Below are 27,306 nucleotides of genomic sequence, written 5' to 3'. Positions count from 1 at the left end.
GGCAATGCAGCATAATAAGAAATTCAGTTGATAACATCTTGACTCTCCAAGGAGGTAATCAGAAACAGCACAAGGAAACCAAACAGCCTACAGGTTCTCAACAACATCAGGTGTAGAAAGCTTCATGTTCAGGACCTTCAGCATCAAGAGTTTATTTTGCCATCCTTTTACTTGGCAATATCATGTAACTTTCTTTCTTTGTTCTCTTCTCTTAGCATTTATTCCTGGGGATATCTACATAACCTTACTATTGTTGATAAATAAAAGAAACACTTTCAAAAGTTCTGCAGCCATCATATCCACAGCTGGGACAGAAGGCTGAAGACTGGCTTTCAGTTCTTAATCATGAGTGATGGGCCTGTGATCAGCAGAGAAACTTGCAATCAGTCCAGTTATATCACGTACCTCTCGGTTGTTCTCTCCTGTCCACACCTCTTAGGAGAAACAACCCTGTCAGATAGTGTGATAGCTGCAGAGACTGCTGCTAAGATACACAAAACATCGTTAATTACAATGCAATCAAAGTGCAAGTCGCTGAGCTCATCACTCCCACTATGCACAAATGAGATTTTCTGTTACCATGAACTCCTTCTATTAGCTTATGTCACCTCCTGCAGCACCTCATGTGCAAATGTGATAAGAGCACTTTACAGGTTGACAGTTTGAGCTAACAAGTGTAGAGAAAATAACACGACAAGAGGGTGGAAATGACTCAAGTATCCCCCTGGTGAGCTTAGCCCCCTAATAGGGCTTGGCAGCTTTCACCTACAAATGTAAATGATGAAAGCTGCCAAATTAAGAAATATACCATCTTTTATTTCTTTTAAATCCAGATAATAACTACAAAGAAATAGGAGTTTGCAGGAGAATAACTGCAATGGGAGATAAGAAACAGCATCACCTTTGTAAAAAGCAGCTATATGAAAAAAGTTTAAAAACTACCTATATATTTTTAATTTTTTTGATCTATTACTACTTTTCCAGACTTTTCAATGTGTGAATGAGAGATAAGTTTACATCTGCTTGTGTTGGCTGAAAGCACATAAAAGCAGGGAGATATGCTCCAGAAAAACTACATTAGCAGAATTGTTGCAAGCATGATTGACTAAAAAGCTATGAAAAAAAAAAATTACTAGAAGAAACAGTATCTTTTACCAGACCAGTTCTACAGCTAAAAAAAACCAAACATATTCCCTAGACACAAACACTTCTTCCAAGATAATAACTAATTACCTAACAAACTGGCCCTGAAAAGGATTTCTGTGACAAAAGCTTGTTCATTTTTTTCCTCTGTTTCAATTAGACTAATAAATTACCTTACTTGTACTGCTCACATCTTTCTGCACCATGCTACAGCACGTGTTTTGACAAAAACAAATATCCCTTCACAGCATCTGTGGAATCCAGTTCAAGAGGATGATAGATGAAGAACACTCACCTACAGGGCGACAGTCAAGCAGTTATGATCAGCAGCCCTTCCATAAAATACTTATGTAGCCCACACACAAAAAAAAAAAACCATTAAGAACATCAGCAACAAAGCAAATTATTTCCCATGGCACACTGGAATAATTTCCTATGTCATCCCACTGAGCTACAACAGGACTCTTCCTTCAGTGAATACAACTGATAACACAAAATGTGTGATACTGCCTACACTTTATTTTCTTTAATATATATACATATATATTACATATATAGTTGGATCAGCCTCACAGGAAACAGCAGTGGAAAATTATCAATTTTGCACAAATGTACAAAGAGCCTCTCTCTTCACTGAGAAAAATGCTTTATGAGGGACTGGATAGTCATATCATTTGCATGCTTGAACATCCAGGTGCAGCCAATATACCTTGCAGCGAAAAATTTATCTTCCTGGGAGGGGCAAAGTTAAGATAGTCATTGCTACTGTAGCTATCAACTATACATACAGAGTGGGACAGCAACAAGCTGGTGATTTTTGTCTTCCTGTAACAGTTATTTTTAAAAATATTTCACTTCTTTTGTTGGAATTAAACAGGTTGAGTTTTTTTTTTCCTTTTGCTTATCCTACTCTCCCAAAAAAAAATTCATGAAGCAAAGTAAAAATCATAAAACCAATAAAAATATTCAAAATAAAACATGTAAAACATGCAAATATCTCAATCTGTTCAAATAAAAAGAAGAAATATCAAGGAGGTAGCTTTATCATTTAAAAGTAGTTTTAATGGACAGAAAAATGTCACTTACTAGAAAGATGGACTTAAGTCTAGGTACAGAAGACAAGCTGAGACCTAATAGCTGGAAGTAAAAATACAGCTACCATTAATTTAGAAATCAGGCCTGTTTTTTTCACAGTCTGTTTTTTTTCGTGGTTTGGACCATTGGCTGTTATTTGGTTTGCTTTGCTGTTTTTTTTTTTAATCTCACACCTCTGCAATAACCTAGCAAGTGAAGCCACATTTATTCCATCTCCTCATATTTTGTCATATCCTTACTTCAACAGAACTCGTTGCCCTTGACCCAGAGGTAACTGGCAGCCTTTTATGACAAGCTGCACACCAAAGGTCTACCAGAGAATCCTACCAGAGAATGCAGCCCTTTCCAGTTCTAAAAAGTTCTCAAGCCCTTTTTCCTATTGAAACCTGTGGGCACACACAGGCCAGGCACTTCTTGGATATCCACACACACACACACAAGCAAATGCTCTGCTCTCCTCTGCAATCCCAACAACTCTCTTACTTTAACACACAGAGGACACAGTGCTTGGACACAGCACTGCCACCTCACACCAGCATTCTACTAAAACACAAGTACAGAAAACAATAAAATAGCCTGGGTTTGGTCCAGAAATAGTGTCAGCAAAATAATGTCCAACAGTGAGTCTAAGGAGAAAAAAAAAAAAAGCTAAAATAAAAGGTTTCTCAACATCAGGTAATATTACCTAGTGTTTGAAATTTGTTGTATGGCTATTGCTTATAAATACCCATGAGCAGTAATAGGCTAATTGGTATTTCTAACAATAGTGGGCAAACCTCGTATGTAGCAACAGAGTATCAAATGGAACTCAGGTCTTAAATGAAATCCTAATTCATGTTAGGATCTGCTAAACCCTTCTGTTCACCCTGAATATGAAAATAGCTTGCAATACATCTATGCAAAAATGTTCTCTCTGTACCTTTGAAATATGCAGAATGAATGAAAATTGAAATTTCTTTTATTTGCCAAACAATTCTAAGCTTAAACAAAGCCCTTGACAGATTCTGCACTATTTGGTCTATTTTTGGAAAATAGACACTGTTTGCCATCACAACACAGAGGCAGGAAAACCAGTGATAAGTTAGTTCACCACCTATTAAAATATGCAACAATGATCAAAGCATCTGATCATGAAAATGTTTTTATTTACCATTAGGAACATTGGCTTTTCTTTCTTTACAACAACAACCAGGCTCATAAACAATTTAGTTTTGGCAGTTTCATGTGCTAGCTCCAAAATGGAGAGCTCCATTAAACAAACTGAAATGCATATTAGAGAGACAACAAAGCATCCTAAACCCTTTTTAACAGACACCCTGCTGCATGGAATTTTTTAAAAAATAAATATTGAACAACAAGAGATATCTTTGAACTCCTCTGGTTAATAGACCTTACAGGCCTCCTATTGAGCAGCAATAAATATGCCTCAAGAAATCAGTGTATCACTTCATACCATTTAATAATGCCACAATTGCTTTTGTTATGCCAACTGTATAGATGGGTGAATGCTACCCGAGAGCAAAACCATGCATTCACAGTGCTTTTCTTTCTTGTGTGAGTCAGCATAGCATCCCTGATTCAGTCCTATTCTCTTCCACCTGTAGGTCCTTCCAGTAGACAGCTGAGTCCACTTGCAGCATGCAGATAGAACAGTTTGGTATCCACTTTCTCAACTGAAGTTATTAAAATGAACTACTGTGATTCATGAACCGTGGCTGAGTGGCTGACTATTCCTTTCACTTAGGTTCAAGATTTTTATTCAGGTATCTCTATCTCTTTGAAATAAAAACCTCACAAAGACACCAACACGCTGAGATTCAGCGTCTCACCGTATCAGTGCCTAATACTGGCAATGAAAAATCTTACATCCACAAACCCCCACTCTAAATCTGTCTGTTCTGACAATTTCATTTGCACAAATAAGCTTTGTTGGTTACTTCTCAATGGAATATTTTATTCTTAATTTTGTGTCTGGGCACAGTAAAGTAAGAACAAAATTTTACTTTCCCATTACTATTTGTTATTAATATTCCATTATTAAATCTGGTCATATCATCTTACTAAACTACTGTTTTGTAGTTTAATTAACTGTACTCCTGCATCCCTTCTGGTCTTGGAACCTGGAAAGCAGTATGAATAGCTTGACAGCTTGTCTATAGACATAGTTCTCTGCCACTGATGATGATTTTTAAAAGATGAACAACTTTTCCCACTGTGATCAGATCACAGAAAACAATCCACTTTTTTTTTTTTTGTAAACTTTAGAAGTGGTTCAGTGTAAAAACAAGTTAACCTATGCATAACTTGACAGACACTGTACTCCTGCATCCCTTCTGGTCTTGGAACCTGGAAAGCAGTATGAATAGCTTGACAGCTTGTCTATAGACATAGTTCTCTGCCACTGATGATGATTTGGCTTTATTTAAAAGATTAACAACTTTTCCCACTGTGATCAGATCACAGAAAACAATCCACTTTTTTTTTTTTTGTAAACTTTAGAAGTGGTTCAGTGTAAAAACAAGTTAACCTATGCATAACTTGACAGACTGAGACCTAACTTACTTAGGCATTTTACAACATCAAACACACATCCTTAACATGTGCCTGGGAGCAAGCAATATCTGAAGCCCCATCATGACTGTGTCTCGTGTTCCTTTATTAATTTATTTCTGCATAATCTTTAATGATTGCACACACTTCCTCGAGACTAGAAATGGGGAATACAAAGGATATTCTGAGCTATGAGGAAAGCAAATGTTTTGCAAAAGTTGCCTTCTCTCAGACACAAGGAAAAAAAAATGTCCTGACTCTGTACTGTGATGATTAGTTTAACAGTGTAGGTGTTAACAAGACATATTAATGAGGCATCTCAGCAAAATTTTGTGATTTAACTTTAACCAGAGCCAACAGGAACAGAAGTTACAGGTACACATTTTTATTCATAAAGATACAAAAATATTCCTTTTGCTTTTTTTCTACAGGCTGAGAGAAGGCAAAGTATTTCAAAAGAAAAAACATAGCTTTGATAACAAGATCAAATTGCTTTCATCATCTCACATATATCCTTAAAGAATATAGACAAAAATGACAACTTTTTATATTCATCTGGAGGAAAAACTCTGCTGAAATGTGACTAATGAAAATACTTGAATTATTGTGCATACTGCAACACTTTGAGCAGGAAAATTGCATTACTGCCCTCTTCCAGCTGAAATGCCTGACAGGTTTGTGCCAACAATGCTTACTTTACAGGCTGCTGTGTTTTCTTCTGAACAACATTCCCTATAGAGAATAATCATAGGAAATAAAACTAATACCTGAATTTCAATGTTTCAGGTAACAGAAGGATTACAAATTTCTCTTGACAACTAGTTTTGTAAGCTCTTGACCTCTTTAGTTCCCAGCTTCTCCCTCAATCCCTGCCTAATTTATAAAACTATAGATAGCCTCTCCCCTCTTTCCAGCTTCTTTAACTGAACTACTTCCCAACCTCTTCACTTTCACATCTCCTAGTCAAAACTTTTTCCTGAACTGTTTTCCTTTCCAATGTTTCATCCCTTCCTTTTCCACAGCATCTGCAGTGAACTCCATCCCATCGTAAATCAAAATTTTTCTTACATTTAACTCTTCCTTTGTTATCAGCACTTCATAACCCCAGCCATTTTCTAAAGGCAACACAGCCCAGTCTTGACAAGTTCTGCCCTTAACCCTCCTGGCTGCTTTCTGGATCAGGTTCTCATTTTCCCTACTGCACTTCCTCCACTCCAGTAAGGAGACAGATTTCAAAAGCTGGCAAATTTAGAAAGATTAAAGTCTTCCAGGATAACTGTCTGCCAAGTCTACAGATTTATAAAAGCAACTTCATTTAGCTAAGTGTTCCCTCCCACTATTTACTCATGTTGCTTCACATATCACAAGTTTTGCAATGCTTATTTTGGGATAGTTTCTTCAAAATATACTCCCAACACTTACAATCTAATCATTTTGGTTAGAGTGACTAAATCAAAACTGTTGGGTTTTACTTTCGTCAACTAAAAGATGCCAAAAAAAGATGACAAGAGGCTTCTGATTTTTGGAGCAGTCAAAACTAACCTCATTTCCTTAGATATACTAAAAAAAATAGTTATTCAGTGAGGAATCTCATCAGAGTCATTTTTAGGAGACAAGTTCTGCTACAGTGCTGCCTGTTCCACAGCATCAGACCTAACAGGGTGGGCATGTGGGAGTAACCTAAAACACATATGAATGAAAAACAAGTAAGAAAAACTGAAGCCGTTCTTCCTATCCAAGGTACCTGTGTAAGCAACAGAAACAGGCCTCGGTGAACAACTTTCTATTAGCTCTCAGTTGATTAAAACTCCTCATCCTGCTGCAGATGTTCAAGATCCCAAAGCAGTCTGTTACTAAACATCTTCATTTCCCTCCTCGGGTTTTCTCTGGTATCAAACAAGGCATTTTGTGTCATGCAACTAATTGCTCCACCTATTTCTAACAACTACTTCTCAAGTACCAACATTCCTCTGATTGCAAATCAGCTCCAAATCATAACAGATACCCAGACTGTTGATGCAAATATAAACCTTACATATTTATCCAACACTACTATTCTTCAAAATCCAAAAAAAACCTCTCATAGAAAAAAATCACGGAGTGTTTGTTACTTTATCAAGAATTCAAATACAAAACACACATTGTAAGTGTAACAATTTTGGAAAGCTTGTGTTCTTTGGGGGGTTGTGTGTAGTTTGTTCATGAAAACATCTACACAGCAAGTTAAGAAAATTTTACAAAATAGTAAGCTATTCACCAGCTCTATGTTATTTCAATTAATTTTATTAGTTTAAGTGAATGAATGCTATGAAATACACAAAATTATCTCAGGGCCAACAAAATGTGTTTTAGCATCTCATTCTGTTCCTGGATGATATATTGTTGCCTACTCCTTCACTAAAAGGTGAATGAACCTAGATAAATATTCCCAAACCTAAGTGTAACAATTTTGGAAAGCTTGTGTTCTTTGGGGGGTTGTGTGTAGTTTTCCATGTAGATTTCCATGTATCAAATCACAAAGCGTGACCCTGAGCCTTTCATGGGCTAGTATGCACTTGACGTTAAACCAGAAAAATCTCCTGCTCTAAATGGCAAGCTTCAGGGTCCACAACTAGTTTTCCAGCCCCTGCCAAATCCTTAATCCAGGGTTCATCTAGTATTGCCTCCAGCAACACACTCGCAAGACAAGAAGGACTGCAAATATAAATGACCTGACAAGTGACCCAACAGAATTTCCATTTCTCACCCCATTACCTTCTTTTTATCAATCAAAGGGATCAAAGGCCTAGAAGAAGCATCCTACCCTGAATTGCTGTAGCCTGGGGGAAAAAAATACTGTATTTATTCTGAGTTTATTCTCACATAAGCAAACAAATACAAACAGGCAGCTTATAGGAAAGCATTCCAGAACTCGCACTACAGAACCATTTAGGGACATACTGTTTGAGGGACCCACACAGCAGGAAATTATGTGCATAAGAAAGGACAGGGGCAAAATTAGTCACTCTAAGAACAAAGCCAGGGCAATTTTCTGGTTTTATTTTCATAAAAAAATAAGTGAGCACAAAGTAGCGATGCATCATCTGACCTACAGGATGATAAACCCAAGATCTGCATTCACTAGTCAAAAATTTCAAGTTCAGTGAATTAGCTGTCCATGAATTGTCTCCCTTAGAAAAGTCCTCTAAAAATTTCAGTTTTCCTATGGTATGTATTACTTGCATATGCTAACCCAAGAAGATATATACCACAGATGCAAAAATACTGCCTGTGCTAAGGGCATCTCCCAAGATAAAAGACATTACTGTAATCTTCTAGGGCATAGCAGACATTCAATTAAAGACATTATTTTATATTATATATAAAGACATTATTTAATTCTTTTTCTAAGTACTTTATTTTACCAATACTGGATAGAAAACTCTTTCCACTTAAGTATTACTCATTGCATGAAGGCGCCTCTTTTATTTAAAAATCAAGTGTAATAAAATACAGGCATTAGCTCAGATAATCCCCTAACCTGTCTCCACCAATGATAAGTTCCATGTTCCCCTGACCTCTGTCCTTCTGCAGGGGAGAGATCCCAGTATGCAAGTGAAGTACATCAGGTGCCTCTCCCACCTCTTCCAATTCTTTCAGAGACACTTGTTAGAGTCCCAATGGCCTCTCCACCCGCTCACACTTCTACTTCCCAACTGCCATCACTGGATATCACAGGAACTCCCTGTAAACCACCTCCTTTCTCTGGCACACCTGCTCCATGAAGTAGGATGGGGAAATATAAGAGACTGTGTGCACACATGAGCTCCTGTGACTTGACAATTTCTGCCCAACACAGCACATCTGCAGGCAGAATGACTGGGCAGAGCCCACAGGCACAGCAAACAAATTGGGAGCACAATGGGGGTGTCAAGGGAGCTCTGTTTAGAATCCCCTTTGGCTCCCTATCCTTCAATACTGGACTCACCTCTTCCCAGTATCAAAGGCCTTTGAGTATCTGACACACAAGGGTGGTCATGGGCGTCATAAAGACAGAGCCAGACTCCTCTTAGTGCTGCCCAGGGAATAGAGAAGTGCAAAGTGAAATACAAGAAACCCAAGAAAAGTTTTGTTCTTTTTTTTAAACCATAAATCTGGACAAACACCTGGACAGGCTGCCAAGTGAGGCTCTGGAGTCCCTACCCTCAGAGACACCAACTCCAACTACACACACCCCTGAATGTAGGGATGCCATCCCTGACCCTGATTTGAGCAGAGGTGTTGGACCAGATCATCCCCAAAGATTCCTGCATGCATTAGCAAAACTGTTTTTCTCTCCTAATATTAACATACTGTGAGAGTTGGCAGAGAGCATTCATGAGATTTTTCACAGGATTATTTAATCCTTGGTAAATCCCTGACCTCTCTCACAGGTCCACAGAATGACAGGCACTGAGCAGAATGTAAGTATCTTCACCATGGGTTACTGCTTTGGTGGTGGCACTACAGGTGGTGACAAAGAGTTTAGAAGCCCACACGGACAAACAGACTGAGTGGTTTACTTCAAGAAGACTGCATAACAATCTTGCTGCAGCACTCACCTGTATTCAGAACATGGAAAATATGGTAATGAACAAGAAAGCAAAATGTAAAAGTCATAATCAAATAGAAAAATAACCAAGCTGATTTTGCTTGACAAATATATCTATCTATTTAAACAATATTTATGACTAGGATATATTTTAACACATTACCAGATATTTCTATGCAGAAAAAAAATCTTTCCCTTCACGTGGAAAAAGAAATCCGTAAAGATAATATCAACTCTAAATGATGAGCAGCTTCAGAACAAGCTATCTCTTAAATTATCTGGCAAAAATATTTGGGGATGTAGTAAGACTAGCACAAAAGTGTGTTTTGTTAGAAAAATCCATCAATTGCCTGTGCTTTCTATTTTGAGTCTCAATAAATACTATGTTTTACTGAAAAATACTAAACCAGAAAACTAAACACAATGCATTACAGGGGACACCTACCTATAGTTTTAGAAGTTCAGTGTCCTGTAAATTAGTTCAAACAACACTTAAAGTACTCCTACAAGTCTTCAGAAAAAATATCAGATATCCAATTTGTACTGGGTTTGGATGGGAGAGAATTAAATTTTTTCCTCTCTGTTTGCTTTTATGGTGCTGTGTTGTGGATTTGTGACCAAAACAGTGTTCTCAACACAGCTAGATATGATTTAGCTATTGCTGAGCAGGGCTTGCACAATTGTCAAGGCCTTCTCTGCTCCTCACACTGCCCTGCCACTGAAGAGGCTGGGAGTGAGCCAGAATTTGGAGGGGGCACAGTTGGTACAGCTGACCCCAGCTGAGCAAAGGGATCCAAGCCATAAGAGGCTGTGTTCAGCAGTTCAAGCTGGGAAGGAAGAAGGAAGGGGGAATGTTTGCACTCATGGCACTTATCCTCCACAGTACCCACAAGGTGTGATGAAGCCCTGCTTCCCGGGGATAGGTGGATGGCTGAATACCTGCCCACTCCTGGGAACCACTGAATGAATTCCTTGGTGTGTGCAGCTTTTGCCTTCCCAGTTAAACTGTGCTTATCTCAGCCTGCAAGTTTTCACACTTTTACCCTTCCACTTCTCCCCCTAGTGCTGCCAGAGGGAGTAAGCCAGTGGCTGAGGGGTGCAGCTCACCCACTGCAGTTAACCCATAAAAGCACAGAAAGAACTAATTCTGTTCTACTTTTCCTACACAACAAATACATTCCCCCACTGCCATGATGATTCTGGGATTTAAAATTGCTAATAGCTCTACCTTCTACCTATATAAACATAACTCAATTCAATTTAAATAATTACTCCAATGTTAGATTAGCAGTTTACCCTTTCCTGAGCCATGATTATGTCCTTAAAGAAGAGCATAGAACATCACAGCATAAGCATTAAGTCACATCTAAATTAATTTCTCTTAGTTACTTGATCTCAAGAATTAATTCAAAGTGTTTAACAACTGCAATCTGATTTTCACAAGCCCTTCATTTGTTAAGAAACACATATTACACTACAGACATTAATTTCCCACGGGGTAGTTAGCCAAAAAGCTTCTAGTTGAGTTGACCTAAAAATCATAGCCAAAATGCTTAATCCCTATCTGCCTTTTCCAATTTTTTATCCTATTAGTATGTGAAAGACACTTTCTCCACGCTAAATTAGAAATATAAGGCTCAAATTACTAAGTACCTATAGTCAGCAGTTTACTCCTATCTGATAGCACTGTTAAACCAAAGTAGTCCTGACAGTTCTTGCTTTAAGTGGTTTCCACAGTTTCTTTTCAGAAAGCAGCAAAACACCAAATTCATTGCAAAAGGGGAAATTTTGATACTTCAGTATCAATCTAGTTATAAATTAATGCTGTCAAGTCCACTTCTCATGACAGGTGAACCACTGCCTTAGAGGGTTTGCTTGAACAGTTCAGTAACAATTGATGTTCGTAAATATTCTCCCTCGAGAAGCCCAGCATAGCAGAGATGAATTTGAATTAAGCAGAAATACCATAATTCAGTGACAGAAAAAGAATAGCACATCTATTTTCATTATGACAAAGCTTTTACGAACACCACAGATACCAGAGATAATACACCCTTATAGCAAGTTAAAAGCAGGTTGTAGCTATTCCAAGCACACGTAACATTGCTAGCTGTAAAGAAGGTTGTGCAAAAGACAATAAACAATTGTGTGCATTTTGCTTACCTAGTTTACATTTTTGTAACAGCCTTGGCATATCTGAAAAAGGCTGTTTGAGAGGTTTTTTTCAACCTGAACTGAAGCCCTGAGCAGTCAAATCCTCCTCCTGACCTTTCATTCACTGCTTTTCCAGGGCAGGCTGCTAAGGCATTAATAATTAATGCCAGTCTGTAGGAGAGCGTACCCCACAAGGTTTTCTCAGGCCTTTACAGGTCACATTTATGGGTCACAAAAAACAGCCGCATTCACCTTCACTTTCAAATCTACTCGTTGGTCACCCTCTGACCACACTCATTCAACTCAGGTATTTTCAATAGTAGCTTCCACCTCATGTATTAGCCACAGACTGCATAAAAATCACAGCTTCCAGAAGGTCAATGTTAAAGTAACCTCAAGCAGATATGAAAATTACTTCAATTCTCCCTAGACTAGCAGCCAGCCTAGTCTGATTCATACTCTTGTGCTTAATCATAAGTCAGCAAAATATCATACAACTCAGCATAAGCAAGAGGAACATAAAAAACATCTCAGCCCTTATTCATGTACATTCACTGGAGTCCATGGGGGCACAGCATCCTGCTGTTTCTGTCATGATGCAGCAACTGGATTAAAACTGGTGCTTGATAGTAAGTAAGAGTGCTCAGGTAACATTAAAAATAAAGTTATCTGTGAGAAGCAATAAGCGTACTTTCATGAGCTCCAGATTTGGATATGGCCTGATAAGGTACAGTATCCAACACAGGAAGAGATTTGAATACAGTGGTTTGCATAACAGCTCCATCATTGTAAGTACCATTTCTGAAGTATACTGGAAGCCTGACTATTAATTACTAAGCCACCCCAAATCAATTGGGTAACAAAACTGAGGTGGAGCTACACACACACAATACCCAGGACACCAGCCACAATTTAGACCCCAGCTGCTAATTGGATAATTACCACAGATGTTCTGGCCATAACATGCTTTCATTAGCGACCTCTGCTTTGGCTTTCTGCTCCCTCCAGACACATTAGGAGTCTCAAATATTTGCAATTATCTCTCTTTTGCAAGCATATTTCTGTGTCAATCATTTACCTTTATTCTATATTTCCAAAATTTCAGATGGCTCCCTCTATACTAAATGAGTTAATTATTAATTTTTTAAATTTAATTTTAAACTAACATACTCAATTAATTCCATCATCAAATTTAATTCCTGCCTATGAAATATTGCCCTGTATTCTGACACTGGGTTTTGCATTCACTGCTCTTAATTTGGTTTCAGGTACATTTACTGATTCTCAGTACTTGGAGCATCCCCACTTAAAAAGCATGGGACAAGCATGTGAAAAGGGGGATTTTGGCTAAGCATTGGCACGGGATGGATAAGCAAAAAAAAGCTCAGTAAAAACTTTAGAAATATAATACCAGCATGCATCTTGAAAAATTATCTTTAGGCAAGGCAAAAAATTAAACTGAAAATTTAGAAAGGAAATGAAGCAAATTTTGAGGTAACTGCAGTTACCCAACTTGCATGATAGGCAGCATGGGAGAAAGCACAAATACAATTATTTGACAGCTTGGCAATAAGGCCACTGTTAAAGCTGAGGAAAAACTCTGGGATGTCCTTAGGCCTCACAAGCCCTCATTTTTTTATCTAATATATAGGAACCACAGGAAAGATGCAACGAAAGAAATGGCACAGCCAAAGCAACAATGCAGAAAAAGAAGTTGTTCTGCTCTAATTGGGCTGGCACAAGTTGGCAAGGCTGCTTTGCTCCAGGCAAAGGAAGCTGATGATGCAGCATTGAAGGCAAGCGCAAAAGTTTTTACCTGCAAAGGTGAAAAGTTGAAGCTGAATTTAAGAAGCAAGAAACAGGCAATATTTAGAGAAGATTCAAGTGAGAGAAACTGAAGAGAAAACTGTGCTGAAGAGTGCCCAGAGAAACACAGTCCTGCAGTGTTCATCCACTGACACAAGAAGTTGAAAAAGAAGGGTTTTTTAGTTAAGTGGTACATATGCTGATAGACAGGCGTGGACAAGGGAGCAGTTGTAAAGACAAATAACTGTTTTCCTTGTAAAGAACAGCAAGGAGGCAGAAGGGCAGATTTGCAAGAGCCAAATGGGCAGTCTTGATCCACTGCACATATGCAGAGTGAAAACACATGTATGCATACAGAACAATGTAGCTCATGCCTTGAAATTCGGCAGCGGGATCTAGGTGCTCCCAGTTACTGCCATTCATATCATCCTTCATGACTATCCAGTCTTAAGGACTTTAATTTGCTAGCATTTAAAAATCTCTATCATACGTAAAAAAGAGTTTTAGTATTTTGTCTCTGCACTGATAAATGTGATATTCAAGATACTCACATTTCCATATTAGCCACTACTACGACAAGTGATGGATGGTTCTGTTGCTCACACACATCTCGCTTTCTCCTAGTTCCAAGTTCGGTTACACATTAAGTTTTTTTCCCCTGCTGTTCTGTCACCTAAGCGTCTTAAAGAACTTGCTTAGAGTGATTTGGTGGTGGGATCTTATTTTTTTTAATGTGGTAAATCTAATTCTCATTGTGTCAACTGTCCAGGTTGACATTCTTTTCATTGGTCTTGCAAGACTGCATATTTCAGACCATTCAGTCTTTTGCCTGTACTAATTCACATTTTTGTTTCCATCTATCTCGCTTACACATTGGAAAAGAACCACCACCTCGGCAGAAACAGCAGGCAAAGTATAATTTCTACCAACCTTCAGAGGCATAGTTAACTAGTCTATATGTTAAAACAAAAGATTTAAATTTGTCAACTCATGAGTTCACTGTTAAAGCATTAGAATGACCGGAGTTTATACAGCAATGTCCATCTCTTTAAATTGCATCACTATCAATACTTCTCATTTGAAAGGGTCTATTATACTGCACAGGCTAATAACATGAAACTGCTCAAACACATGTCCTGAATTGCAGTGATCACTCTCCAAAACCATTTCTGGTGAAACGGTGCCCTCTTGTAGCAGGAATCGGCCACTGCAAGAACAGCAGCTTTGTAAACACACAGCTGGCAAGCCAACAGATCTCAAGCATTTCTTTCACATCATTATTTACAATACTATGAAATAGGCATGTTTGCAGCGTTACTTTGAAAGATTTTTTTCTTCCCTAAATTTCATTTACAAACAGCACTGGTCTTAGCCAGAATCTAAATTACTTTCAGCACCTCACAAGTTAGTTAAGGCCACTCTTAGGGGAAGCAGTGGTCTTGTTTGTAAGTTTGATACATACTCCAGTATTTAGGAGGTCAGTCTATCCAAGCTTTTAGCTTTCATCTTCGAACCAAGAACTGACAACTATGCAAGAATACTCTGCTGAGCAAAACGTTTAGGATAAAGAACAATTTCTCAGATGCTTTTTTTTTTCTTTACTTCCTCTCTCCTGTGAAAAATCTCATATCCCTTCAGCGAGATTTTCTGGCTCCTCACTCCCAGTCCCTCAGCAGAAGCAGCTCACACTGCTTGCCAGCAACAAAAAGAACACAAACAGGGGCAAAGATACAGGTACACAGTTTCTTCAGCTTAACAGGACATCTGGGTGATGCCCAAAAACCGGCATCCCCTGCCATGGCCGCTCACTCAGTGCCTCAGAGCAGAACTGCACAGCAATGCAGCCCTTGCCACAGGGGACTCTGCTCTCCCCCAGGGATTTGCCATCCCTTAAATGTCTGTGGTTCATTTTTCTCCAGAACTGAAGAAAATTAATATAGGCAGCCATGTGACTCATGTTGTTCTAGCCACCTAAGAAATATAAGGTTTTTTATAATACTTTGTGTAGTAACACCGATTCTTTACCTAGTACTTATTCTTCATTAGCATCATTCATTGGTAGCCATCTGCTACTGTGGTGTTAAACACAAACTGATCGTGACAAGTATTTTGAAGAGGCATTTTTCCCGTTCAAATATGTATTACTATGAACATTTAATTTCTTCCTCTTCTTTTTTTTTTTTCTTTTTTTTTTTTTTCCTTCCAGAAAACCCCATTTTATTCTTTTCTCTTCTGGTTGTTTGTGGGGAGGAGAGGGTGCACAAGTGTTTGGTTTTGTTTGATTTACTTCCTAAACCTCACTTTTTACTAAAAAAAACTCTACTTTTCTTAAGATAGGAAGGTAATATCCATATGTATTGGGGGGAAAGTAGGAATAATTTCACCTTCATTCATGAGCATGTTCTCTAATCTTGTTTAGAAGTCCTTAGTCTGTGATTGTAATACCAATGAGCATAAACAAATCATGTAGATATGGGGACAATCTTGCTCATGGCAGTGGGGGAAAAAAGCTCCGATTTCATAAACAAAACACAAAGAAGGGATCAGATCACCCAATCCCATCCACACTTTCCCTACTTCCTGGATTATCACCTTCCCATTTCCATCATTAATATGGAGCTAAACAGAAGGAAGCGCAATAGCATCGGTGTAGCCTAGTATTTAAATAAACACAGATCTGCCTAACAGCTTGGGTCTAAGAACCAAAAAAGGTTCACAGGCCTAAGCCAGGGTTAACCAGTATTTTAGGGTATGTACTCAATCTGCATATTGCTTTGTATACCTATGTGAAACAGCATCTTGAAATATCATCACACTCTTTCTGGCTTTGAAAAATCACGTTATTCACTGATATTCGCATGCAAACTTCCTGCAAAAATAGAGATACACAAAAAGCTCCAAGCACAAGCAAATCACTAGAACATCTCAACAAGAAACTCTTCCCAGAAAGTACACAAACCTTTTCACAGCACCACACCCTGCAAAAAAATACTTTTTTTGAAGCCAAGACTGGATCACATTTTGGAAGTATGAAACAGCTCATGCCCTCTTTATTTCTCTTAGTTGTGAAGTCACTGCTTTTCACTATAGCTATACCAATCAGAGAAAAACATAGACATATGGATGTGGGAATAAAACTCACCATGCTGTTCATTTTGGAAGAGGATGAGCTTGCTCTCTGCTTCCTCAGGCTGTTAAGCTCTTCTGCATTTCCCTCCTTTGGTTTTATGATCAGCCGGCTGCCCCCAGCAGTGCCTTCTGAAGAGGACCTCAGTCGTTTCTCAACAAATCTGCCTTCCCGGTACGGACTGAGGCTGTTGGCAACACCAGCTACAAAGAGAGAAGCAATCAGCAATTGTTACAGGGAACTGCTCTCTACAAGTATTTTCTTCCTCAGAACACTGCTTTGCTTGAAATAATTACACTGAAATGAAATCACATGAGAAATGTTCTGTGGAAAGCAGAGCATGCCTACCTAGATGAAGGTGTCACCTGGGCCCCAAGTTCACTGTTCAGCCCCAGTGACAGGCATTGCTCAGCACACCACAGCCCAGTCCAGGGCTCCTCATAGAATCCAGAAAAACTCTTTGATCCATCCTTTTCTTTCTCCCTTCATCATCTTTCTCCCTTCCAAATTGCTGAAAGTGAAATCTACCAGAGAAACTATCACTTGTCCAGTGGTGCCAAAACCCTAGGCCCAAAGGCAAGTAAGTCCAGACCTTGAAGGGCCAGGTGACAACTTTGTTACTCCTACATAAGACAGGGATGCACATTGGTTTCCATTTCTGTTCAGCATTCCTAGTTTAGCTTTACACCTGCACCCTCCACCAGCCTGCAGTCAGTGAGCAAAATCCCAGTGCAGTTAAAACAGTAAACATCAGAAAAGAGGAGAAAAAAATACAGTTTGACATGTTAGGGCAGATTTAGAGATGGGGACAGATAAAATAATAGTAGCGTAATAAATGTCACACATACAGAAAATCTTAGCTTCTTTTGCATTTTGCAAGAGAAGAGACATTTTCTCTAAAGATACTCAAAAAAATCCGTACCACATTAAAATACATAAAGGTATACTACATATATAGCACATCAAACCTTCTCAAACATTAATGTCACATTCACAATGCTATCTATAATGATATCAGCTATGAGAGCAGGTACAGAAGAGAAATTATCTACTACCAAAGAAAATGCACAGAAGTATTTTGTATTCACATCTAGGTTTAAATAATGTTTTAGAAAACCAAATGTTCAAACCAGTCTGTTTGCAAAAGGTATAAGTACTTATAACCATATCTTACTGATTGCCATGTATTTTTTCTGTATTTGACTCATTTCATATGGCAGGATTTTGTCTTATTTTCACAGGTTCCTTTGTACGCTTGGGGAATTGCAAACTTGAAATACTTTTTTTTTTTTTCCGGCGTAGTGAAGAAAGTATTTTGAACAGCACTAAAAGAACAGAACAATTAATCAACAACTCTTATATAGTGCAGTATTAGCTCTAGTGTTTCTGTGAACATGAATCCAACTTTACAAAAATATCTATAGCACAATTTCAACTCCCTTTAGCTGCTTTACTGAAATACAGACTAAATATCAAATTGTTAGTGTATGAGTTTGAAATGCAGGGGGTATTTCTAAACATCCCTCCAAGCTGCTCACTTAGTGCTCCGTAGTACACTCTTGCAAGACAGATTCTGAAATAAGAGCTATTTACAGATGAGACAGTGTGGCAAGGAAGACAAACTGAGTGCTCAGGACCAGTAATACAGATAAATACGAACATTTTTTTTCCCCAAAGAAACTGAGGTTCTGAGTGAAAGAGCAGCCCTCCGGTGAAAGCTAATTTAGTGGATTAATTTGACTTTCTATTGCCATTTATGTACAAAAGATCCAACTAAGCCTAGCAGCGACTAATAATTCAAAAAGCAAGATTGCTTTTGATTGCTTAAAATCCACATGCCTAGATAAATATCCAAGCAAAATTATGAGTGTGAATTTATGAGTTTACACTTACCATTATTCATCTTCTAATACAATCACTACAAATGCTGTCTTGTTAACTCTCAAATTTTGTCCCACCACATACAGCCTCAGGATTAAGCAAGAAGGACCAGTCATTAAGCTGGCTGGAAAAAATCAACTGTCAGAGATAAATGTCTTCTGACAGGTGTCCTTCATTCAAGGGCCTGGTATCTTACTTATCTGTAAGTCTATAGATTGGGATTTCTAGGCACAGTCTTTCCACTTAATCTTGTTAGTATTTCCAAATTATTCTTCATAAACTAAAGACCCAGTGTGAGATGTAGACGGTAATTAACTCTCTCAGTATCACAGATGACAACGTGAGAATTTGGAGATGGAAGCAGAAACAGGACATCTCGTACTTTGACAAAATATCCATGCTGAGCTACGCTATAACATCAGTTGAAAGAGAAAGTAAGACAGTAAAGAGAAAGACAAATAATAATAGTAAGCCATATTATTTCCCATAACCAGACTACAGGTGATGTTTCCATCCCAAATTATGCAACCCCATGGCTCAAGTCCAAAATAGCCGTGTCTCAAGAAATCATAGCTTCAGCCACTAGCACAAGCTGGGAATCAGTATTTGCATTCTTAATTCATTTTCTCTTAAGCAAAGAATAGCCACAAACAGCACTGATGGGTGTTTGCAAACTCTAAAACACAAACTCAAAAAAAATCACAGACTTTGCCTTTAATTTCTACAGTTCTGGAGGAGGACACAATTTCTACTTTCTAAATGTCATAGTTAGTGTCACCATGATATTTCCTATACTATCCCTTTGCCAGGATTTTTTCTCCTGAGAAGCTGAGAAGCCTCAGAAAAGAAATGGAAACAACAACTATCTGATGGCTGTGGAATGTAGTCTGGACATTGTTTACCAACTGGTTCGTCTTTGGTCCATGTGAGACGTTTCTACTTAAGGACCAATCATGGTCCAGCTGTGTGGGCTCCCTGAGAGTCACAAGCTTTTGTTATCATTCTATTCCACTCCTTTTCCTTTCCAGCTTTCTGATGGATCCTTTCTCTCTATTCTATTAGTTTAGTTTTAGTATATTCTATTTATATTCTATTCTATTAGTTTAGTTTTAGTATAGCATTTTAACATAATATAATATCATGATATAATAAATCAGCCTTCTGAAACATGGAGTCAAGATTCTCAGGTCTTCCCTCATCCTGGGACCCTCGAACATAACCATAGTTAGCACTCGCAATTCTAAAAAACACTTTATGACAAAACAATCATTATAGAAGAAATGAGGCCAGCCCACTCAAAACCCATCAAACTCAAAAATGCAAAGACCATGAAACACACCTTTGGGATGGTTTGATTCACAACCCTGTTGTGTTTTGAAGGACTGAGGTTCAGAACATGTAACTGTGTTAGACTCCACCACATTAATTGTGTTTCCCATGTGCTTGGATGGAGTGCTTTCATCTCTGTGGCCACTCAATCCCCGTGCCTTTGGAGAGAGTGTCACTGGTTCTTCACTACACTGTAACGTCAAGGTTTCTAAATGTCCATTTTCTGAGTTAATTTTTTCTATGTTCCTGGCATCATTAATATGTAGTCCATTGGCTTGCAACAGTACTTTTGTTTGATTAGCAACTGAGGTTTTGAATAAGGTACTGGAATCCACACTGCACGAGCTTGCACGACTCACAGGAGATACGCCAGCAGAATGGCCAGCACTTTGCACACTGTCTCTCTCCCTCACAGGAGCAGCAGCAGGATTAAAGAAGATCTGAGAGGTAGAGACATTGTGGCCAAAATCCTCTGTGAGCAGTGCCCCAGGCCCACTGCTGGGCAGGGCATCAGCCTCAGAAACAGAGTCCTCGGTCAGCGCGATGAAGTCCGAGGGGGTCTGGGCAGCCGTGAGGTCAGCCGAGAGCAGCGGGGACTGCAGGGAGCTGCCCATGCACTCCGTCGTCTCAGCCGAGCATGGAGGAGACGACTTGGCCATCACAGGTTCACTCTCCACATAGGATTTAACTTCCAGCAAGCACCTGGGCTGCTGCACAGAAGAAACTGACTGACTCTCTGGAACTGTTTTGGAAAATTTGTAGTGTGATGAAAAAGATTTGGTGAGAAGTTTCCGTGTGGACTGTTTGACAGAATATCGGCTTCGCTCTTCTGCAAAGCCAGAATCATCACCCTCATTCTTCCCAGAGCTTATGCAATTGATAAAGACATTCTTATTAGCTGAGGGCTCCTTTCCCTTTTCAAAATCGTCTGTCAAAGACCTTGTTATCTTCTTGTTACATGAGCTGCCAAAGCCAACTGAATGCCTTCCTCTGCTTTTTATGTGCTCGTCTAAGCTGAGTTTTTGAAAAGTGCTAAGAGAGGACTGGGCACCATTTGAGATGTTAACATTTTGACTCGCTGAGTCAGGCTTCTGCTCACTCCCTTTCTTGTTATGGAAGCTAATGGAAGGAGTGCGGAAAATACTCCGGCGCTTTCCTGTGCTGCCTGAGCTGGAGTTCGTGCTGGATGGGGAGGAGGTGTGGACACCAATGGCATTGGCAGAAGAAGGAGAAGAAGGAAGGGAGTCGTGTCTCCGGCTAACACTTCTCCTGAATATTGGCAACCGAGATACAAGAGTCGATCGTCTGGATCCCGAGTCCCCCATCAGGGCACAAAGGGTCCGTGGTTCTTCACAGCCAATAAAATAACCTGGGATGAGAGAAAAATAAAGGGGAGGGGGGAAAGAAGATAAATTATTCAGCCTCAAAGACCACTCAAACAGATTTGTCAGTCAGCCTAAATACATGAGATGTCAACATCAATTTGTTGCATGCACATTACTGAAGACGTCTAGCATCTGAAAGTGATGTTCAATAGCCAGCACTGAAAACTGAGCAAACACGTCACTTAAAATATTCTACTGACAAAAGATACAATTTTATAAATGGAATTGTACAACAGTATTGTATACTGTTACAGTGGGTAACTGTATGAAATCTAAATGCCAAGAGATATATATCACCCAAACATCCTTGTTTTTAAGTTCTTCTTATAGCGTGTAAGCACTCTTAGAAAATAGCTGATTTTTCATTATCTGAGTGGAACAAGTAATTATTTTGTATTTCTAAGTACTAAGATTTTTTGCATGAAAGAAGATAATTTAAATTTTTCAATCTTCACAGAACTTCCAGTTGGATTTTAACTACTTTATGTGCTTCTGTTAAAGGCTGTATCACTTTGCAGTACAGAAAATGATGCCGTTGCAATCCAGCCAACATATGCAGCACCAAAAATTCTTCCTAAAGAACTGTAAGTTCAAGGAATTTATTGTCAAAATATGGGATCATGTTTCTAGATTTGAACTGTAATGTTTTTCTTTGAACACTTCTCTGTAATCCTCTCACAGCCTTTTTGCTTATAATTAGCTAATTTTTCATGGTTTTTGAAATCAGGGACAAGTGCTTCCATGCACATGCACTTGGGCTTTTTTTATAAATATTTAAGCAAAACTTATTTTGATCAGCACTGTAGATGTACTGGAAGAATATTAATCTTTATTACATATATACCAGTTCTATCTCCTTTTTGTTCTCATTATAATAAACTACCACTGTGAAAGACAGGACCACAGAGAGACAGCAATAAAAACATGTAATATATAATCACAAGAACATGAGAGGCTGTAGGAATTATGCCCCCATGTAACTTCCTGAGCTACTAGTATTCAGCACATAAAAATAAACCCCAAGTCATCTGTCTAGACATTGTACGTCAAGTGCAAAAACAAAGTAATTCATCTAATGAGCAATTTAATATGTGTTATGTGGCTCAGCAAGCACCTGTGAGCAATGTATACCTTTAGGTAGCATATACATACACATAAATATACATAAATGGAAACTGAATATTTAAGTATTAATAAAACTACATATACGTTATATAACTGTGAAAGAAAGGGTAACAAGTTCAAAGACTGTTTCTGACTAGAGATTGAACTGCACTTTTCAGCTGTTAACATTTTTTTTAAATGCTATTACAGTTCCACTCTGAACATGCAGTGCCAAGCAGCCACACTATTCACAAGCACCAGGAATCAATAAGCAATTTTGCAGCTCAGGATGAGAAAAACAGCTTGGGAATAGTCACTAATTACAAGAAGTCACTGGTGATCTCTGATGGCAAGCTAAACCCTGACCTAGACAACGCCCAGGTTCTGAGACTGAAACCCCAATTTGAACTCAGTCTGACTGGGGCAAAACTGGCAATACAGGACCACACACAGTTAACCAGAGAAACTTTACATCCACCAGTGAAGTGAAGCACAGCCAGCTGTTCCATTTCACTGACAGGTATCAAAGTTTGCATTTAGACCACTGTGTAACCACAACTGCAGGGGGGACAGTGCAGAGAAGCCAAGGCCCTGCGAGCTCCCACAGGAGCTGTTGTTAATCCCAGCTTGCTCATTCTGCCTATGGAAAATGGGCTTCTGAAAGCCACATCAAACTCTTCATCCCTCCCCTTCAAGCTTCTCTGGCTTCTTTAACCACTTCAAGACCGCAACTGTGTTGGGGTTTCTTTGATGCAGTGAATCTCTATCTGCAGGCTTACTGGTACGTATGGATGGATAAGCACATACACACAATATTTTTAGACATTTGTGAGGATTCTTTCCTGTATTTTAAGAAGAGATCATAATTGCTGAAAAAAAAATTTAAAATGCAGCTTTACAATAGCAGTAGATGAAAAAAGTACTTTAAAAATACCTTAAACCTCTATAGGCATTTTATAGATGTATAAAACATTTGCTGCCACTGTTCTCTCTCGGTCCACAGCTTAAAATGTCACTCCACTGAAGAACAAGCCACCTAGTTTATAACCACAAAATTTTCCAAGCTGAGAGCAGAAGGAAGCAGAAAACTGAGCAAAAAGCACACTCTGTAACTTGCACTGGGAATACAAAGACTGTGTCTAAATAATAAGAGATTATTCCTAAGGACTGACCCTGAATAAACATTGCCTTGGCCTTCCAGGTAGTAATAAATTTTAATAGAATACATTGCCTCTAACAGCAGCTAACACAATAGCATTTATTCAGTTGATTCCTCCTTTCCTGTCTCTTGAAGGAAGAACACAAATAAACTGTCAGCATTCCTCTAATTGTCTAAGCAGCAGAAATCCTCACCCATAAAATATGAACCAAGTACAATACATTCCTCTTTCTAGGTCTACCATAGCTATCAGAGAATATTTGTTAAAACATAACACCATTGTGCAAATACACCTGTATATATGCATGCCCATGTGCATACACTGTTTGCATGTTGTGAATGTTCTAGTAATATTTTTAATATTACTGATTTAATAGAATTATATATAATTTACATACCACACATTTTGCACTGTTAACCTGCCGAAGTTTAGTATTAAGTTAAAATGACAACTTTTCTATTTGCAATACAAGGAAAAATAACAAGTATTTCAAGATAGCAGTATTTTCAGATACTACTGAAGTCTGATCTTGCATTAATTTTTTTGCTTACAGCAGAGCAGTTACAAACTGCCATATATGTCCTGTTATGACTAATACAGGAGGTGTTTCCTTTCATCCTCCACATTTAACATGAGTGTTTACACTTGCAATGTTACAGTAGTAACCCTTACAGAGTGAAATTCACTCCAGCTACATCTTCTCTGCAAAACCATTAATTTTATCTAAAATAAATAAAATCGTCCCTATAGGCATCATTCTTAAAACCTTCAACAGAGGAAAAAGAAAAGAGCAGAGAAGGATACCTTTGTTTAGGCTCCTTGTTTAGGACAAAATATGCTAGCACATAATGAGAATACTCAAGAAAACAGGCACATGATGTATGGAGGTTTGAATCTTGATCAAATAGACACCCATTACTTTGTAGTACTTTAGAACTATAAAATCCAGTTTCTACTGAAACGAAAGTGTTTACTCAGTGCTGAACAAGACAATTTTTGCTTTTGATGGAATAGATTTTTGAGGAATATTCTTGCAGCTGGCATTACACAAGACAGATTTTGATATAATGACAGAAAATGACAAAGCTGCTTTGGAAACAATTTCAGGCAGAGTAACAGTGGATTATTTCAGAATATTCTCTTCCTCAAGAGCTTGGCTACAGCTCAGAGTTTCTGAGCTCCTGTGCTCAGACCAATGGAAATGAGAAAGCAAATGTGAGCAAAATATTTTCCCTCTTAATAGAAATTTAAAAAGTTAATCAGATGGAAACTGCTTCTTTCATGTTGGTTTGCACCAAGACATTGCAAATTAATTTCAAAAATATGTTAATGTCACATATTTAATTGCCAGAAAAAAGAAGTCAGTTTTTTATAGTTTGGTCTTATCCTTTCCCCACCAGAGATCTTTGGAGGAACCATCCAGCTAAGGTTGTAATATCAGACCTTTATCTTGCCTACAGAAGTTGTCTGACTATAAAAAACACGTAGGGTAAAAAATTATACAGGCAGCTCTGTATTGTATATATTACTGAATCTTGTCAGAAGACAAAAATTGCTCAACTTTCAGACAGTGAATGTAACTGCAAAAAAAAAAAAAACCTGGAAGTTTTAAAACAGACAAAATTGTCAAAATATTACACCAATATCTTCACAGAAATCTACTCCATCAATTCACCAGCTGAAAAATAAAATGCAGTACTTTTTATTTCAGCTTCTGCCCAGCAGCTACTCTCACAAGTGTGCCAGAACTCAGTGCTTTCAATAAACAATTCCTTGTGCTTCTGGTTTTGAACCCCAGCAGATGGAGCCATGGATCTACATCCTCAATAACTGCAAATATGAAAAAGCAACAGTCTGTGCCTTTCACATTTCTTATGCCTTTAAAGCAAAATTTAAGAATTGAAATTATTTGTCAATTTTACCATTGTCTTAATTATGAATACACACCAAAAGACAATATATGTTTATCCAACACTGTAATGTGTAGGGGAGTACAAACACTCCCTTCATAAATAAACCAACCTGCTACTACCTCTCAACACTTTCTTAGCAAAGCTTTCCTGAAGAGGTTCTCCTTAAAGATGCAATTCCTAGAAATATTAAACAACATCTTCCAAACAAGAAACAAAACTGAATTAGCTATCAAAGTTTACACTGGGAGATGACATGACACATAGCTGAAACACCTCAAACCTTAAATCAGAGCAGAATATCAATAAGCATCTGGAAGATTTTTAGGCTTCACTCATAGTTTAAGGATGATGATACATTTTCTTTATTGCTTAGAATTGGGAACTTAGAATAAAGGAGAACACAGGACTAAGATGTGCATTTACACTGCGAAAATCCTGCCTCCATCCCTTACACGAGCGCTACCATGCAGCAGGAGACACAGTCTCTATAGACCAGCTGGCTCCAATCTTACACAGAAATTAAATTTGCCCCAGGATACTACAAATACCCACAAAACTACATGAAAATAAGTATTTTTCATTTTCAGTGTGTTAACAGAAGTCCTGATGCAGCTGATACACTTGTAAGAAGCAGTCCTTCAGTCCATGGGGTCACATTATAGCCTGTGGCTTCCACCCAAATAGTTAAGCTTCCATCATTTGGATTCCAGCACTGTATTGTCCTCAGCATTTAAGCATTACTGCCTTCAATAAAGTTCTAATATTATTTGTCTCTCTAGTACGTTTGTGACTTGGTTTTACTTGCACAGCTCCCAGAGGTCACTGTGTGTGATCAAGCCGGTCCATGAGCACAATGTAGGAGTCTAAAAAAAGCCACTAAAAATCAGTTTACGTTTAAAACAAAAGCAAACAAATAAACACCAGATAAATACTCAGGGCTTCAGCAGTTACCAAGGACAATGTAATCGAATTAATAGGATCTTACTAAAAACACCAGCAAAGCCAAATGCATGAACAATAGAAGGCACTACCTAGGAAAGGGGGGGACTGTGATCCTGAAACAATCTGGGTTTGCAAATTAAATGAGTGAACTCCTTCTAATACACAAGAGCTCCACTTGCTTTTGTGAATAACACTCTTCCCTTTTCCTTCCTTGTGCTTGTAACCCTTGCAGTGTGGTACAGAGCTACAGAGTGTATTCTGTGGAATAGCAGCCACAGTCATCATTCTCACAGTGAAATTTTACAAGCCCCTACCACATCCATGCCTGCTTGGAAGTTGGTTTTTCTGAACAGTTTTTATAAACAACTTTAGAGTACCTAACACAGGGCACCAGACCTTTAAAAGTTATGTATGTCTATATATGCACACATGTACAACTCCACAGTCTTATTCCCCTTTGTACTGAAAAACTAGTTGGGCAAAAAAAGCTTTTATATATCTAGGAACAGCTTTTATATATCTGGAATACAAAACCAAAACACTAAAGAAAAAACCAAGAAAACAGAATCCAAACACTGAGTTACCCTAAGGCAAGAGATGAGATTTCTTTCAGTTTCCTGCATTCTGCAGCCAAAGCCTATCTTTATTTTCAAATACTCCCGTGCTTTCAGGAAATGAGAAATGAAACAAGCAGATAAATTTGCAATAAAGAAGTCTGAAGCTAGACAAATACATCAAAAGCCCATCTCCCATTCTGACTGGTCTTGTACCAGTTGAAGACAGTGATTTCATATATCCATAACTGCTATTGCCAGTGTTGTGATTAAATTAGAAGTACAACAATCATTCTAAGACAACAACTGTAGGTAAGTTATCTATATATCCTCTTTTGACTTTAAGTTAGCTAAGACAAATATTAGCATAAGGCAAGTTACACACAACTCATTCTATCATTTATTATCACTGGGTATGTAAATTTATCCCACTTCTACCATGTGAACTGTGGCTGTAATAGAGGAGAACCAGGCTAACTGATCTTTAAAAACCTACACACATTTGAGCCATCCTCTATTTCAAATGTCTCTGTATCACAGCAAAGATTATCTCAAAGAACTTCAGTGTAATATATAAAATTACAGAAAGGAAC

General features: G+C 38.3%; 1 protein-coding gene across 1 annotated transcript in view; it reads right to left on the bottom strand.

Annotated features, from left to right (window-relative positions):
• CCSER1 (coiled-coil serine rich protein 1) overlaps window positions 1–27,306 on the bottom strand; it is a 382,235-nt gene that overhangs the window by 292,864 nt on the left and 62,065 nt on the right. Inside the window, exons 2-3 of the mRNA XM_041484265.1 lie at window positions 19,666–21,024; window positions 16,461–16,648 (exon numbers count right to left, since the gene is read on the bottom strand). Of these exons, the coding sequence (XP_041340199.1) occupies window positions 16,461–16,648; window positions 19,666–20,980 (1,503 nt within the window). The 5' untranslated portion in view covers window positions 20,981–21,024. The remainder of the gene's footprint in view (window positions 1–16,460; window positions 16,649–19,665; window positions 21,025–27,306) is intronic.

Source organism: Pyrgilauda ruficollis, unplaced genomic scaffold (genome assembly GCF_017590135.1).
Source record: "Pyrgilauda ruficollis isolate IOZ18807 unplaced genomic scaffold, ASM1759013v1 scaffold65, whole genome shotgun sequence".
Lineage (NCBI taxonomy): Eukaryota > Metazoa > Chordata > Aves > Passeriformes > Passeridae > Pyrgilauda > Pyrgilauda ruficollis.
Note: the sequence above shows the minus strand (reverse complement) of the source record. Positions and strands in the feature narration are given on the sequence as shown.